The 16632-nt window shown below is 36.7% G+C and overlaps 1 protein-coding gene across 4 annotated transcripts in view; it reads right to left on the reverse strand.

Annotated features, from left to right (window-relative positions):
• The window catches only part of STRN (striatin), a 67725-nt gene that overhangs the window by 42024 nt on the left and 9069 nt on the right, over positions 1-16632 (reverse strand). For all 4 annotated transcript variants that reach the window (XM_082757377.1, XM_082757376.1, XM_082757375.1 and 1 more), the window contains exons 2-5: positions 13065-13168; positions 6560-6633; positions 3693-3771; positions 1567-1731 (exon numbers count right to left, since the gene is read on the reverse strand). In XM_082757377.1, coding sequence (XP_082613503.1) covers positions 1567-1731; positions 3693-3771; positions 6560-6633; positions 13065-13168 — 422 coding nt within the window. The remainder of the gene's footprint in view (positions 1-1566; positions 1732-3692; positions 3772-6559; positions 6634-13064; positions 13169-16632) is intronic.

Consider the following 16632-nt stretch of genomic DNA (forward strand, 5'->3'; position numbering starts at 1 on the left):
AGTCTTCCACCTTATGCTTTACAAGTGAGATGAAAGCAGTTTCTTCGACTGTGCACACCTAAACAGCCTTGAACTTGAAAACATGTTTTTCCTGCATCAGTGAGTATCCACAGCTAGAGGGTATACTACAAGTGTTAAAACTGATAGACCTAAAATAAACCTATCCAGAAAGGAAATACATAGGAAAGAAACACAACTGCATTATTAATTGCTATATTAAAAACCACTGTCCAACCATTTCCTCTATCAAATAATTACCTTATTATAAATACCCATCTGTTTTGAAGAGAAAACAGATTTCAATAAACTTTCAAGTATAAGAAGGGGAGCTCGGTTTACCCATTACCCTGAAAAGAAGCAACTCCTTCACCAGAAACCAAACTAAAATTGTTGTCATCTATCAAGCACTCCCCGTTCTTCAAAAACAAAGCTGTCGCACATAGATGACATGGCTTGTCAACTGTGTAGCAGCACAATGTATTTCAGCAGCTTGTGAGTTTTCTCATACACTCAGATTTTCCACCTCACAGCATAAAATTTAATTACATAACAACAAACTCCTGCCCTCACAAAACTCGTTGGCCTGAAGTTGCAAGAGCTATCTGCTGGGTCCAATGAAATTTTACACAAATGCTTTTTAAAAGACAGAATGTGACATATTGACAGTATTAGACCTTAAAATAAGGTGGTCTTGAATTTTGCCACATTAGCACAGAAAATGAAAAAAGAAGCAGAATCTTCAAGAAAAGCTGTGCTTGTTGATGACAGCACAAACCGCTGGAATAGTAACCTCATGTATTGTTCAGACAAACAATTCTGCATCATTTTCCTTAAGTTTTGTAGCTACGGTACTTTAAACAAGAACAGATTGCTTTCCTAATGCCTCTACAGTTAAGTTTTGGTTTTCTTTGACTTTTTTGAAAACAAAAACCTCTTTGCATAGAAAATGCAAGAAAATGGAATAAAGGCTTTTATGTTTTCAGCATCACTTAAAAACAAATGCAAGGACAACAAGTTTTTACACTCCTTTACTGACTTCTCACAATGTTACGAAATATTAAAAAAAGATAAAAAGATAAATGAGTATCTTACACTTCACATTTGCACATGTATATCCACTCAGGGAAAACCATGGATTTACAGAAATCAGAATACAATATGAGAATCTGCTTTTCAGATCCGACCAAAAAAAAATCCTGTATCTCATATTGATTATCACGTCAAAGTCAGCATGCACCAGAAAAAACAAAGCCTGTAAGATATTTTAAGTTTCCAACAATCCAAATAAGCTGTTAACTTGAAACAATATTGACCTCTAATCACATATCAAATGTCTCGATTTGCCTTTGTGCTGCCATGCAACTGGTAAAAAAAAAAACAAACATGCTGCTTTTAAAGCTGCATATCTTAAAAGTTGTTCCCGTACTTACTGCTTTATGTAATAAAAGTAGTTAAAATTACGCTAATGTCCAATTAGAAAAAAGGCTCAAAATCTCAGTAAACAAAAATCTGTTCTACACCATTAATCACATTTATGCAGAAAGAGAACATTTTCGTGATACTCACCCAATCATTGTGTTTTCTTTAATCTGGCCCTCTGTACCATTTACCATTGGTTCTTGATTTCTGTTTTCCTTCTCTGAAGCATCACTTGAAAGTCCCAGTAAAGCTCGTACTTGTTTTGACTTCACATCCAATATCGTGTCGGTGTAGCCCACTTCTTGCAGATACCTGTAGGACAGAACTCATGCTAATTTTTCACGCATATCTTACTCAAAACAGTAAATGAAAACTTCTCCCTAAACTCATCTTCAACCCCATAGCTTAGCAAAGTATGGTGCTGTGCTAACGAAACATGCTTATAAATCATCCTGTACCAGCTGCAGAGGGATCGCCTCTTGCAGTACCAGCCTCTACAGTCACTGAGGCGGGGGGGGAAGGGGGAAATAATCAAAGAGCCTAGCAGTCAGAGGTTATACAATACGTTATTCATTCATTTACTAAAATGGGTGGAAAAGCACTTTCAATTAAAATATTTACAACTGGCTTATAAAAATTGCCACAGTTGCATGTACAATATAGCCATTTTATTCTTCAACACATGGAAAACACACATGAAGCCTTGCAAGACGTGTCAGATATGTTCCTTCCCCAGGCATTACTAGAAGCCTAGAAAACAGAGGGAATAAAACCAAATTCTGTAGCTATAGCTACTACTAAAACCTGTTATTTGTAACGTACTATGTTTGATAAAATCTTTGCCTTGCCATTTTCTCATTCTTCAGAATCTGCAAACTATTAATTTGTCTCGCATATTTGGGTTGGTTTTGCTTGTATGAAAACCTTAAGGTCTAAAATTGGCTCTTTCATCAATATGCAGTTGTACCTTTGCATACAGTAATGCATCTGGAAGACCAAATAACTGGTCTCTGTCCCTTCCTCTAGAAAAAGAAAGTTACTATCTTCTCAGAAACACCGAACAGATTAAATGATCAATATTCTGGATAACCCTGAAGAGTAGAAATACTAGTTCACAATAAAAGCTGTCACAAAACAAGGATATGCACTTTCCTAGCAAGAACATCCTCATCCGATTATTTAACGATATTCTCTACATAAACATATTTGCAGCGAAATACTGACTGATGACTGTATCAAAATCAAACGAGTCATCTATGCAAAACAGAGTCTGTCAGTAATACAACTTTTTTATTCAGCAGTGTGTAACTTACTCATGAATTACACTGGGAGGGAATGACTTGCCTTCAAATCACTGATCCAAGGCAATACTACTTTATTTACATTTATTCAACTTACATGCAAATATATGGGTTCTCGAAAAAGAAAAGGAAGTAAAAGCCATCCAACTGACAAACTGGACAATTTAATTTTTGTATAACTGCTTGGAAATAGGTCCTTTCTATTAAAGTCCAGACTGTCCTTACCGTCTCCCTCCCCTCTCATTTAATCTTCTGTAACACAAAAACAGAATTGGATATCAAAATTTTGCTAGCTGATTAGAAGGCCACAGAATCTAGCTATCATCATAGTGAATGAGGCTAATGCATGGAAAAACAGACATAAGGAGACCTTGATGACAGGCCTTGAAGAGATCTTTTCAATTTAAACCAAGTGCTGTAACTAAGGCAAAAGCAAAACAAACAAACAAAAAAAAACAACCAGAAATATGACCAAGTACCATGGAACCGCATAACTCATTATGAGCAAAATTCAAAAATTTATTTATATTAGATATTTGTGCCGTTAAGATGAACTGAGAATTAGAAAGCTTCTAGTCTAAACTTCTTAGTGTTTTTTGCACATAGACTAAAACAAAAGTTATCCCTCTCCAAACCAAGTTATTATTACTTTACATAGTTGCAAAAAGAATTGTTTTATTTTGTAATTGCAAAAAGAATTGTAAAGTGTCATGACCTCCAAACAGATTGTTTTATTATACTCAGTAAAAGCAAATGAGATTGTCTGATGACAAGGCTTCTCACCTGAAGTTCTGAAACATTAATTTTTTTTCAAAAGCCTAGGAAAAGTAGGGCAGAAGCTGAATGAACTTCATCACACTAACTTTTCGTCAAAGAAAATCTAACAGAAAAATCAAATACCACCATCATCACATTTCATTACCAGATACTTTCCCTTGTATTCATTATTCAAGTTCTTCTCTCTATACTTACTGTCTTAACAGCTGTCGTCCTTGTTTCCATATTAGCTGACTGTTTTGTTGTGGCTGAATCTCTGTTTCATTCCCTTCATCTGGAAAAGATTATTTAATTATAAGCAATTTTCCCTTTGTCCTACTTCTAAAAAATATGTCCATCCACTTGTGAAGGCAAATGTGATTTGTGTTAAGATTATTAGGAACGGTTGAATAACAAAATAAAAACTTCAACTGTCAAAAAACCAATCCAGATTAAAAAATGCATATAGCATGTGATTCTCGTACTACCTACACGTAACAAAGATCGTCAAGTACATCTTACTGCAGGAGACCAAGTTCCACTAGTCATTAGTGCCTTTCAGTCTGTTTCACATCCAAGAGTCCCTTTTTCATTAAGGGGACAATCATACAAACAATTTGGAGTCCCATATTTGCACTAGCCTTCTAGTGTGTGTGTATATATTTATATATATATATGTGTGTGTGTGTGTGCGCACTCATAATTAAGTTTAAATACAAACACTTAACTGCAAACAATGTCAAGTACAACTGTACAAGTACTTGAACAGCGTCATGTACAATTATATCTATTTACATTTTTTGGTCAACCAGTTTCCTTATTTTTGGACCCATCAGACCTATTCACATCAACTTTATATTCATCTGTGTTTGCATTAGCTTTGGGGGAGGAAAAAAAAAAAACAGCAGTATTTGTTTATTTTTTAACTTGAAAAGCTGATGAAAAAATTTCCACCACGTTTTCCATAACCACAAATCTGGATGCGAACAGTAGTACTCTGGGAAAATCCACAAAAAAATTACGTGGCTGTTCTGGTGAGAAACCTACCTGAATGCTGGCAACCAGCAGCTACACATTTATTGCATATATAGCTTCATACTACACCATGGTATTTTTTCCCCTCCCCAGGAGACAAATAAGCATACATGTATGCTTCCCAAGATAAAAGACTTTGGTTTATTATCTACAAAAGATAATAGATAAAACTCTATAAAACTAGAAGGCCTTGTGATCCAAACACTGAAGGATGAACAGTCTTCTTACATAGACAAAAATTAAGAACCAGAAAAACCTGGTATAATCCTATGAATAAATGAGTATGTGATACAGGAAGTATACTGTCCTCACTGAGAAGTCATTCTCCTTTAAATAACTGAATTCAAAACCAAACAAAACAAACAAGAAAACAAAACCCACAACCTCTGCTGAAGAAGCTATCAAAGATTAATCAGAATTCACATGCAAGAGGAATCGTAAGAATTTTATCTATATTAAATTCACAAACCCATTTGATGGCAACCATGGCAAATCATCAATTGCACATAGATCTAAGAACAACTGAGCACAGCTTGACTCAATACACAAGCTCACTCTATGCAAGAGTTAACACACAACTGAGATAAATTTGCCTGAAAATCAATTTTGAAAGTGAAAACCTTCCTTCTGAAGGTTAAATACATCCTCAGTCAAGAGTTCTCTTTTTCTTACGTCTCAGAAATGATGACTGCTAGCAGTAACAGCAGTTTATAGATTATAATGAAGGGACTTGTATAACAAGAAAGTAACAGCAGATCTCATGAGAAGTAAAAAAGATATTTAAAAAAAATCAGATCCAACTCTTACATCTAAACTGTCTTACTGGGTTTCCAAGAGATCACAGAGTAAACAACCAACAGGGATGCATTTGGAAAAACTGCTAGAAACACTTCTGTATTTTTTCCCTGACTGGCAAGATGGGGGAAGAAGAAGAAAAAAAAAAAAAAGATCTATCCAAGACAACTCCAACAGTTGTTAGAGCAACATGCTATAGCTCCATCCTGAGAAACTACAAAAACGAGATCTGTAGAAGCTATCAGATATCTAGGATGCTGGTGTGATCAGGACAAGGTTTTCTAGTGGGCCATATATAGATTGGAGTCTTCCACCTGAGTAACACCAAATTAAACAATTCCTTCAGTTAAGGAAATGACCTGGATAATAATATGAAATAGAACTTTCAAAAACTTCATTGTATTTTGGACAGGAAAAGGGTGGTGTAAAATTTCATCATCAGCTGGTGCAGGATTTTTTGGTGGTTGTTGTTTTTTTTTTTTTGATGGTGTTTGCATTTTTTTTCCCAAAAAAAATGATCTTCTGAATCCCATGAGGTAAGAGTTAACCATGACAGTAAAACATGCCAGCCCTTAGACAAACCAAATGACAGAGCTGAAGTCTGCAGACTATATATTCTTCCTTTATATACAGGTGATTCTGGTTGCTATAGTAGAAGCATCAGGGGCCTGAGATGCAAAAGTAGCTACCTATTACTTCTCCTCTCAAGCTCCTGACCTACAACATACTAAAGGTATAATCCTCATACCCTTCCCCCCAGGGAAACTAAGGATAGACAGGAACAGGGAAAAAGGAAGTAATTGCAATTCTGAATTCCTCAAGCTGAGTGCCATTGTCAAGCTCTCACTTATGTCTAATACATATTTTCATACAAATTATGTACCACATAGTTCACATCCTTTGCTATTAACTTTTTATTCAGAAGAATTATTCAAAAATAAAAGGATTCTATAGCTATAAATCTAATAACTCTCTGTTCCAAAATATCCATACACATTACTTAGAAGGAGATCAATTATTCTCTTCAGAAGCAGTCTGCTGGGTTTGCATTTTTTTTAAACTCATTTGAGACTCTTTTAGAGCATTAACATATTTTTAATTTTACATGAGTAAAATACAATCTTCATTAATTATGTCTATTCCCACTGACTCTACTAAGTGGCATATTTCATCAACACCATCATTTCAGCATTTGCACAAACCATAGCTGAGCTTTTATGTCAGTAATGAACTCATTCTTCATAAAGTCTTACCAGAATCATAGTTTGGTGGCTTCATATCTCCCTGATTCAATTCTGTGCCATATTTTAATTTGTGATATTTAGCCCTGAAAAGAGAAAAAAAAAATCAAAAAAAAACCAACAAACTATTAGCACATTTAAAGAGTATGGATAAATACATAAATGTTACCTGTCTTCACTACAAAAGTCACTCCTTCTTTCTAGGGTATGTACAAAACAAGTAATTTCAGCAGGACTTCAGAGGTGCAATTTTGTCTAATTATTTTTTTCCAAGATTTAGAGGTATTTGCAAAGCAAATACTAATTAAACAGATCAGCAGTTAGTAGGTTGTACAGAATGGTTTTACTTCCTTTTGGCAATATGCTTGCTTCTCCCACCTCTGCTCTTCTTTTTTTTTTTTCCCTTAAAACTTTCATTAAACTATCAAACATTTTTACTATCCACAACACTTCGTATTTCACTGTCACCTCAGTTAAGCAACCTTTTTTTTTTTTTATCCTTCTTCAAGCTCTCCTCACTAAGGACTACTCTATACCAGTGCTGAAGTCTCGTGCTGATGGCAGCCCAGCAGCTTCACCAATTTGTCATACAGCTGCTAGAACTGACACTCAACTGAGTTAAAAATGGAGACTTCTCTTCCAGAAATACTTAGCCTACAGAAGGCCTATTGTAATAAACCCCACAAAGCATGCTATATGATAGTAAGACTAGCTAGAAGTAAAAGAAAAAAAGCATGACTGAAAAAGCTTCATCGTACAGAACCAGCCTCTATAAACAGAGAAAATAATGCAACAGTAGTACACCATTACAAATGTACATATAAGTTATTAAAGATTCATCAGAGTAGATCAAGTCTTATAACACAGTAATGAAGAGAAAAAGTGAGGCAAAGAGAGCCTCACTGTCTGCTCCCCCTCATCTCACGCTCATAGTAACTCCAGTTTCTATGGTTGGTTTTGGCCAAATATGAAAGCTTTAAAAGACTCCAAAACCCTATAAAGTTTTGTAGACATTCCTAATTGTGTAGAGAAGCAGCACCCTCAATATAAGGCAAGAGAGAATTGAGGCAGTACTTGACATTCAGCCTGGCAGCAGCAGGATGACCGACTGGCACACACGCAGGCACAGCTCCAATGCAAATGCAGTGAGCTGGGTGTAAGAAGGCAAGACACAGGCTACCGAAGACAAAAAGGGAAAAAGAACAGACCCTCGTATAAACGAACAGGAAAATAGGCTTTACTGCCTCCACAACTCACAAGGGAACACTCCCACTTAAAGATTGTTTTTACAAAAAAGAATGGGTGCAACAAGTCACGATTGCGTAAGGCAAGTGCCACTAAGCTAGAACAACCCTATCAAGGGGGACTGGAGACAGCTTTCAAGTTACCTCTGCCTCTTGATTGCTTCTCGGGCATCCTCAGTATGTTATTCTTTTGTTTCCTTTTGCCTTTTCCTATTCCATCAAGCAAACTCATTACTTCTAATAAAATGATGCTGAGAGTAACTAGCAATGCTTAGTAGTTCTTTAACTTAAGTATTGACAGAACAAATTCCCTACTGATCCAGCTGCTTTCTAATTACAATAAACATTTAATTCCAGATGTCCAAAGTAATGTTTTGTGTCTTCTTATTGAAAATTTCCCCCCTCATTCAGTGCACTATAAAATCAGTTCAGCGAAGTGAGAGTATTCATCCACATTCTCATCTATTAATGGTAGGTTTGGTTTTTTTTTTCATTTTTCTTTTTTTTTTTTCCCTCCTCATAATGCATGTTTTTTAAAGCCTTTATTATTATTTCTTACTACAAGAGGATAGCCTAGATTACATGATCTTAAATGCCATAGGCCCTTAAATTTATTTTACTACTAAGCTGGACTAAGACTTCATCTTTCAGAAGATTTAACTTTGGGCAAAAGAGGCAGAGAAAAGTAGAAATACAGATATGAAAAAAAAGCTGACATACACTGTCAGCTCTTTAACTGCCTATCCCAAAAAGCAATCCTTATTTCTAGTTTTATTGAGAAGGTTAAAAACAAAAAGCTGTAGACCTTTGCCCACGTGAAGTGACAGAAAATCCAACGCCGAACTCAAACCTGAATTAACTAGAATGGATTAGCATAAATTCAGGTAGCTGAGCAAGACACCAGTCAGATATGAATCAGAAATATGAATACCATGTCAGAGTACACGGCCTGGTGAACCCATCTTCAACTACAGTCAACTTCTAGTTTAGAGGAGAGAAAAAGAGATAGATAAATAGCTAACAGTGCATTGAGAGAAGGAGAAAATCTACACTAATTCTGTTCTAATTAGTAGCATCTTTATTGTATAGCTGACAATGTCAGAAGTATGAAAGACAATCTTCTTCCTTCTGAAGTATATTAAGGAAAGAGCTGAGCATAAGGATTCAGGCTCAATCTGCAAGGAACAGTCTTGACCATTCAATTTCACATACTGAAACCAAACGGTAAGCATCTTCTCATGAAAGAAACTAATTCTTGTCTATACACATTCTTAATATGGTTACTCCCTTAGCATGTTTATATTTATCTAATCCTACAGTAACCAAGTGTCTCCTGCCCACCTGTCACACTTATTTTCTCCATTTCCTCAGAAATTACATATTCCAGTTACTATCTGCTTGAAATTGGCCCTCAACAGTTCACTTTGAACTCTAGTTCACATATTACAGCAGTGAGATGCTATTACCACAAAGGAAATCAAACACATTTCTTCTATAAATCAGTGTACAGAAAAATCAAAGTTCCTTCACCCTTTCTGTCACCTGGTCAAAAACAAGGAGGTGGCTTTGGTGGTTTAGGGCAAGTGGAGAGATCAATCACAAAGACAAGCCTTATTATCTGAAACTTGATCAACTTTGGTAGTTTAACATCAATTTCTGAAAATTACATCTGCATTATTAACAGTATGCAGAGACTGGAAAATTACTTGAAAATAACTACCTTAAGGGCACAATTTTACAGGTGTCATTTTCCATCTGAAAACTAGCCAAGCAAGTTGTTTGGAAAAATCCTATTTCAGAGCTGAAAAACTACTTTACAAGGAAGATAGTCTTCGGAAGATAAGTATTACAATTGCTCTGCCTTTTTCACTTTCTTGTACAAGTAATTTATTAGTAGCAGTAGTGGTGGTATCTTTAAACTGTGTTTCCATTACATGAACGGTGCTTCGAGACATTCAATGTTGCTGCAACAACACTGGAAGAGCTGCTCAGGAAAATGCTAAAAGCTTTCATCCTTCTAAATTTCCTAAAACTGAAAGCAATGAAACTTTTCTGAATGCTTCACACAGAAAAGTTTGATTCCAATCAATAAAGGCCACTGTTTCTTGGAAATATCTGTCACCAGACCTGCAGCATCTGATCCAGCTGTGCTGAGGGAGCCTGCCAAAACATCCGCAGAAGATCTAGGAGTCGCCGCCAAACCAAGAGACATAAACAAGAAAGACTGCCAGGAACAGCACTGCAAGATGTTCTACCCAGGGGAGAGGGCGCCAGCCTTACTCTGATCAGACACACCAGTGCAGAGAACAACATAAAATTAAATCAAGTGTTTCTAGAGACATGGCTCAAGAGTCGAGTTCTTCGGCTGGAATATGTTAAAACAGGAAATGACCTAGACTAGATTATTAAATTAGACGTGTACTTGAGAGAAATAGAGCAACCAAACGTACTACATTTTGGTTAGCTCCTGAAAATCCAGAGAAAATAATGCAATTTATTGGTGGTGGAGCAACTATTAATATAGTAATAAAAATAACCCTCAAGTATGAATCGCCTCGCACTGCAAGCTACTGGATGTTGGCAAAACTACATCAGAACTGCTGCTGAAAAGGTGGTACTGCTTAACTACTAATTATCTCCTAAGTTCTCTTCTCCTTAGTGTATTAAGACTTTTCAGCAGAAATAACTTGGCTTCATATACAAACAATGGAAAAGTAATCTCACAATTACTGAGATAATGACTGAACATTAAAACTAGATTTGTCAGAAAAAAGCGTCATAATCCTTATGCAAACACCACTTTCTACCTTCCCTGCTATAAAATTATGCAAGTGCCATGAAATAGAAAACAACGACACTGCTTCCAAAGCTTATTATTTATAATTAGCTTAGTAAAAAAAAAAAAAAAAGGAAAAAGAAATGCTGAAGACCCACTCTACAAAATAGCAGTTCATAAAAGCATGTACGTGAGAAAACCAGCGTCAATCATTTCTTGCTCTGAGGACACTGCAAGCACATACTACTTTGGGTCACAGTTTCACATTCTGTCCCTTTACTAATAACCTGTTTATTTGACCTATCGAGGAAGGCTTTGGTACACTGCAAGGCCATGGCAGAAGTGGAAGAATGCAGGGATGTCTCCCTGCCCCCTCCCACCTGCACCACCCTTGTTATAACTTGACCAGAAATGTTTTCTTTTTACCTCATAGGATCTAATTTTTCAGCCCTGAGTTCCCGGTGGCAACAGCCAGCATATAAACTAACTACTGGCTGACCAGGCCAATAGCTGATTTAGGGAAGTGTTGGGAAAGAGAGTAGTGCTTCCAAGCTCCGTGTGTTGCCATTCCTTCAAGTATCAAGCAAGAACACTTGCTGGAAGACATTTCCAGCAGAAATACAAGACCATTTCTTCAGTAACTGGCAAACAATACTACTGTTTAAAACCACAAACTGTTATAAATAGCTGTTCCAGCACACACCATTCACAAACATCACATTTACTTTGAGAACTATTTCACTCCCATAAAGAAACCATCAAACTCGATCAGATCAGCTGCCCATGTAGTTTACTGACCTAAGTAGCCGAGGCTAATAACACATACTGCAGAAAAAAAATATAAGAAAAAATGCAAGATATGCATGTAAAAACTTTCAACAAGAGACCACTGGGAATTTTTCCTAATTCCGACAGTGAATGCTGCATTAGGATTTAAATGCCTAATTAATTTAGTTGGCTCTTACTGGATGCAATTGGTAGACATTTTCATTACAGATATGGAAATTAAAAATATTAACTCTTACAAAGCTTCTTTGATAGTGCACAGAAATATATTTATTTAGTCTGATCATTTTGGATAAATTACTAATTTACCTGCATTATGAGCTTGAAGTATTAGAGAAATACCTTAGTAACCAGGATACCTCCCTTAGTTTTGAAATACGAGAAATCTTACTGAATATTATTCCTTAGAGCATAACTTTATCTGTACAAGAACATACTCTGTTCTCTATCTTCTTTTAAAGTGACTCCAATCTTCATAATGATGCTTCAAATAGACTTTCCATGGCTATAAACTACTATCTCCGTTATGCAGAAATTTGTCATTTTTCTATGCTATTTGATATAAGATCAGTGCCATAAGAAGGCCTGCGAAAAAGGCTATCTACCTTAGTGTTCCTCTGATAACTCCCTGAGGCAAAAGCAAGTATGCTGAAGCTCTGAGGCTACTGATATCCAGAAAAACAGTTGCAGCTCTATGCTAGCAAATAAATTGGTAACTACTGGAAAAAGTCAAACTGGATGGTGTAAGGCATGTCTCGTGTGCCAACAGAGCCCAAGTAAGATGAGAAAATCTAAATACAATACAGTGATGTACAACTATTAGAATCCTTTTTTTTTTTTCATCTAGCAGCAATAATCTATTCCTTGTATGTGCACATGTATATTTCTGCTAAATCAAGCAATTTAAAACAGTTCATTTTATTAGCATTTAATGAAAGAGAAGTAGGAATAATGTGATAGGGAAATGGTACACAAGCAATGATTGCTTTGCAGTAGTACCACAAGCATACACTTTAGTTAAAGCATTTTAAAACACATCTTAATAATAAATAAAAAAATGATAATTACAAGTCACCCTGCCCTGAAGTAAATCACTGGAGTAGAAAGACTTCTCCAAACACAATAAAAATAAGTTGTTTGCTTCAAAGATTAGAGCAACAGTAACATATGTATAAAACAGACTAGAGACTTCCATTGAAATTCCCATAAACAAAGAAACTAACATTTTATTAGTTGGTAAACACAGACACTTCTTCATTCCTCACACAATTAACCAGAAGATATTCCCATAGAGTCTATCATATTGTAAAGTCTAAGAACTTAGCAAGATCAAAACCTAACAGTTACTAAAGACTTAAGACAGCCAAGATTTCAGCTACTAGATATTAATAAACAAAGCTAGCCCTTTGAACCAAAAGGGAATATTCCAATTCTGGAGTATACAGTTAGGTGGAATCTTACCAAGGAAAAGGAATTAACTATTCATCAGCTGTGGGCTTTCCTCCCATATTTCTGGAACCATATTATATTAGCTATTGTTACCAGAATACAAGCATTTAGACTGCTATTTACTATTGGTAAATATTACTATTTAACAATTTGTGAGCTGATTGTATATATAATAAATTTCTCTCATCTTGGTCAAACACAGAGGCAACAGTATCTGTCTTCAGAATTTCCTCATCATGTACTCATCACCAAATCAATGTACCTTTCCTGTTTAAGTGCATATTCCAGCATTTTGATTCTCCGCACTAGATCCTTCTTCAGATTTTCTTGTCCCTTCCTTTCACCTTGAAGGAAAGCGATCTGGGCCTGCAAAAGAAAATATTCAATGTAGAAACTGTTTCCTCAAAACCATTCAGCAGAGCTCAATCCTTCCTCCCCCCTCAAGTTACTTTCAAATTGATTTGTACAGTTCAAAAGAAGTTGGCTTAGTGTGTTTCATAAACATTTAATGCCTAAACTAAACACTGCATAGATAAGCCTTCTAAACTGCATGCTCATTACAGATCCTAAAAAAAATACAAAGATAAGAAATAAAGCAATTCTAATTTGTTTGACGGGCTTTATTTACTTTCATGGATAAACATTCAATCAAGGATAAGGAATAGATAGAGTAAGCATACAAAAAAACCTTCAGCAGATGAAAGTATTTACCAACAATAAGTAGAAGATGGAAAAGTATTTCTGCTTACTATCTGAAGTAGTATATAATTAGTACACTGTTGTACAGATACATTAGATACATGATACTAGTCAGAGAAATGAAGTACAGCATGTTCAACTAAAAGAAAAATAAAACCCTGTTTGTAATACAGTGCCAACTGTTAATTATAATACTAAAATAGGTTAAAGAAAGATCACCAGAAGTACTGTAATTAAGAGAGAAAAATGGGAACCAGGGAAAGGTATTTTGGTGACAGAGAAGAGGAGAGAAGTGGTACAGAAGTAAATAGAAGTGGAAAACAGACATCTAGCCTTTATCGACTTTCAGCAGAGTAGGGATTTAGTTGCCTGTGAAAAACCTCCTTTAAATAGAAAGTGATGATAACCACAAGATACTCATTCCTAATCATAAAGACAGAACTACCTGCGTTTGTACTTTATACTTAAATCAAGCCCATTACAAAAGACAGGTTCTCTCCCAAGTCATGAAGTATGCTTTAGACAAAAAACACCTATGGGCAGTCTCCACTTCACACTTCAGCCCCCCTGTACTGCCAGCTGCCCACTGTTTTCAGTATCACAAGCTTTGATGCTGCCTCTGCAGCTAAGTCTCAAAGCATCCCATGCATTTGCTGAAAAGCATGAACAGCATAAAAGGCAACTAGTCAAGACCATCAGCCATTGAACACGAAAACCAGCAAATCTTTCATTTCTACAACCATCCTTTATAGAGAAGTCTGATGTTTTCTACAGGTACTGCAGGCTGCACCAATCTCTCAGGAAAAGTTTGTGAGAAACAAACAAATACTGTCCCTAGCTGCCACAATTTTGAAAGCAGTCCCCAGATACTGTAATTAATGAAGCAAGAGACTTCTAAAGAACAACTTACTTGACTTTAGGTTTTTACCTTGCTTGATGGTGGTCAGCTAGATCAGCTGCTTTAAAATAAGATACCAGCTGACGTAATTTTGTTGCTCAAACACAGCCAGTAAATAGCATGACAGGCACTGAAGAAGCCCTAGCTACCAGTCACCAACTACAGCAGCCAGGTTATGACGCATGGCAAACATTGACTCCTCTCCAATGAAGTCTTCATCTTCACTGGGGAAAATGTATTTCGCTTCCCAAAAAGCCTCAGCTGAATGAGAGGAAAGCACCAAGCTTCTCACTTGGAACTCAATCTGGAATGAGCAAAGAGCTGCAATCAAATTTAATGCTCACTGTACAGGATGGAAAAGTTGCGGTACTGTCTTGGGAGCCATCATTTTCTTACACTGTGCATTTTAACTGTGCAGTGAGCACTTCAGGCCCATCCAGCTTATCAATGGTAGAAACACCTCAAGCACATACAAATCAGCTTGTAATAACTGTACAGACCCCAGATCACAATGCAGAGAGATGTGCACCCTGATAATAATTTTGCTCTCCATGACCCAAACAGGCCCAGGAGAAACAAACACATACTGTTTCAACTAAGAAAGTGAGAGAACATTGAAGAACACTATCAAAAAAGTAAATAATGTAAATATGTAGTCAGCCAAAGTGAAAAGGATTGCCCAATGACACCAGGCACGAAGCCCGTGTCCCTGCAGGCCGGCCCGCCTGGGCCCGCCTTGCCCGCTGCCCTGTGGCAGCACGGCCATGGCGCGGCCCTCACCGCCATAGGCCCAGCAGGGAGGTCGGCCACTGCCTCCACCAGCAGTAGCCTGGGCAGAGGAAACACATGGCCTCTGAGCGGCTTTGAGATGAGAGACATAAGTGGACTTGACTTAAAAATACTGTATTACACACCTCCTTTACATAAAAGTGAGCAGCGCTGCTCATCACTGCACTCCTCTGCTATAGGGCAGGCCGGGCTCTGTGACCTGACTAATCGTTTGAGAGCCAGCACCTTCTCAAGCACATAAAGTAGTGTAAATAGCAATACTAACCACCTCTGGAGCTGAAGCACCTACATTTTATAATTCAACAGGAAAAAAAAATGATTGTGCTGTACCTACTCAGAGCCACCAGCACGCTCTGTAGGTAATACCCATACTATACATGAAGAAAGGCTGCTGGAAGAAATGTTAATTGATTCTTTGAACCTCTTTTGCTGTCAGTGATACACCAACGCTGTCACTGATGTCTTACAACTTTTCTTGTTCCTAGGCTTCCAAGAAAAGCTCACAGCTATTACTCGAAAAGCACGCAGCAGCAACAACAGGCTGGAATCAGCAGCCCATGAGCTGCCTTTCCAGCCCTGCACAGGCTTTGGCTTTCATTTCATTTCACATTGATAACACAAAAAAAGTAAGGAGAATATTCCCCCATCTTTCTCATCAGGAATTAGCAATTCTTATTCCTTATTTATGGAAGTATGGAATAATTACAATTAGGTTGGTCTTAAATCATCCTTTATGTACGTAAGCTGAAAGTTTCGTGTCACTAGTTAAGAAATTCTTGATGAAAATATTAAGGTTAAATTGTAACAAACATGAGGACAGCATTAAAATAATAACTAAAATCTTACATTAACCATAATACTGAACAGTCCATATGTCAGAAGCATATTTCCCTCTTTACAATGTTTGGCAATTAACTGAAAACATGCAGAGGAACCTAGATGTTCATACTACAAATGAAACAATTTGTAATATAAACGAATACTTAATTTACATAGCTAAAATGACAAATGATGAGATCAAGCAGTATTTGCTCAGTCTGTAGCACAAAATGGTTATAATTCTAGGTTTATCATTTCTGATCAAAATATTTAACCAATACCTGTATAAGTATCTGTGCAAACAGTTCACATGTAAGAGGTCTGAGTGCTGACATGACAGAAAGTATAACTGAACTGCACAACTACAGTTTTCTTATAATTAGAGTAAATGGCAGAATTTTATAAACAAATTTGGACTGCACAGACAACTCCCCGTTGTCGCAGCTTTGGTGCAAGCCGAACCACAGGTGGGAGCTACCGGACAGCTACAGAGCAAGGGAGGAATGCTTCAGCTCCCCATAAACTGTAACACTCCCTGCTTTACACTTGTGCTTTGGCCACTCCTCGGAAAGTTTGCCAAAAATGTCAAGAATTCACAACCATGCCCAACAAACAGGTTTTGTGA

Source organism: Aythya marila (assembly GCF_965140915.1).
Source record: "Aythya marila genome assembly, chromosome: 3".
NCBI classification, from domain to species: domain Eukaryota; kingdom Metazoa; phylum Chordata; class Aves; order Anseriformes; family Anatidae; genus Aythya; species Aythya marila.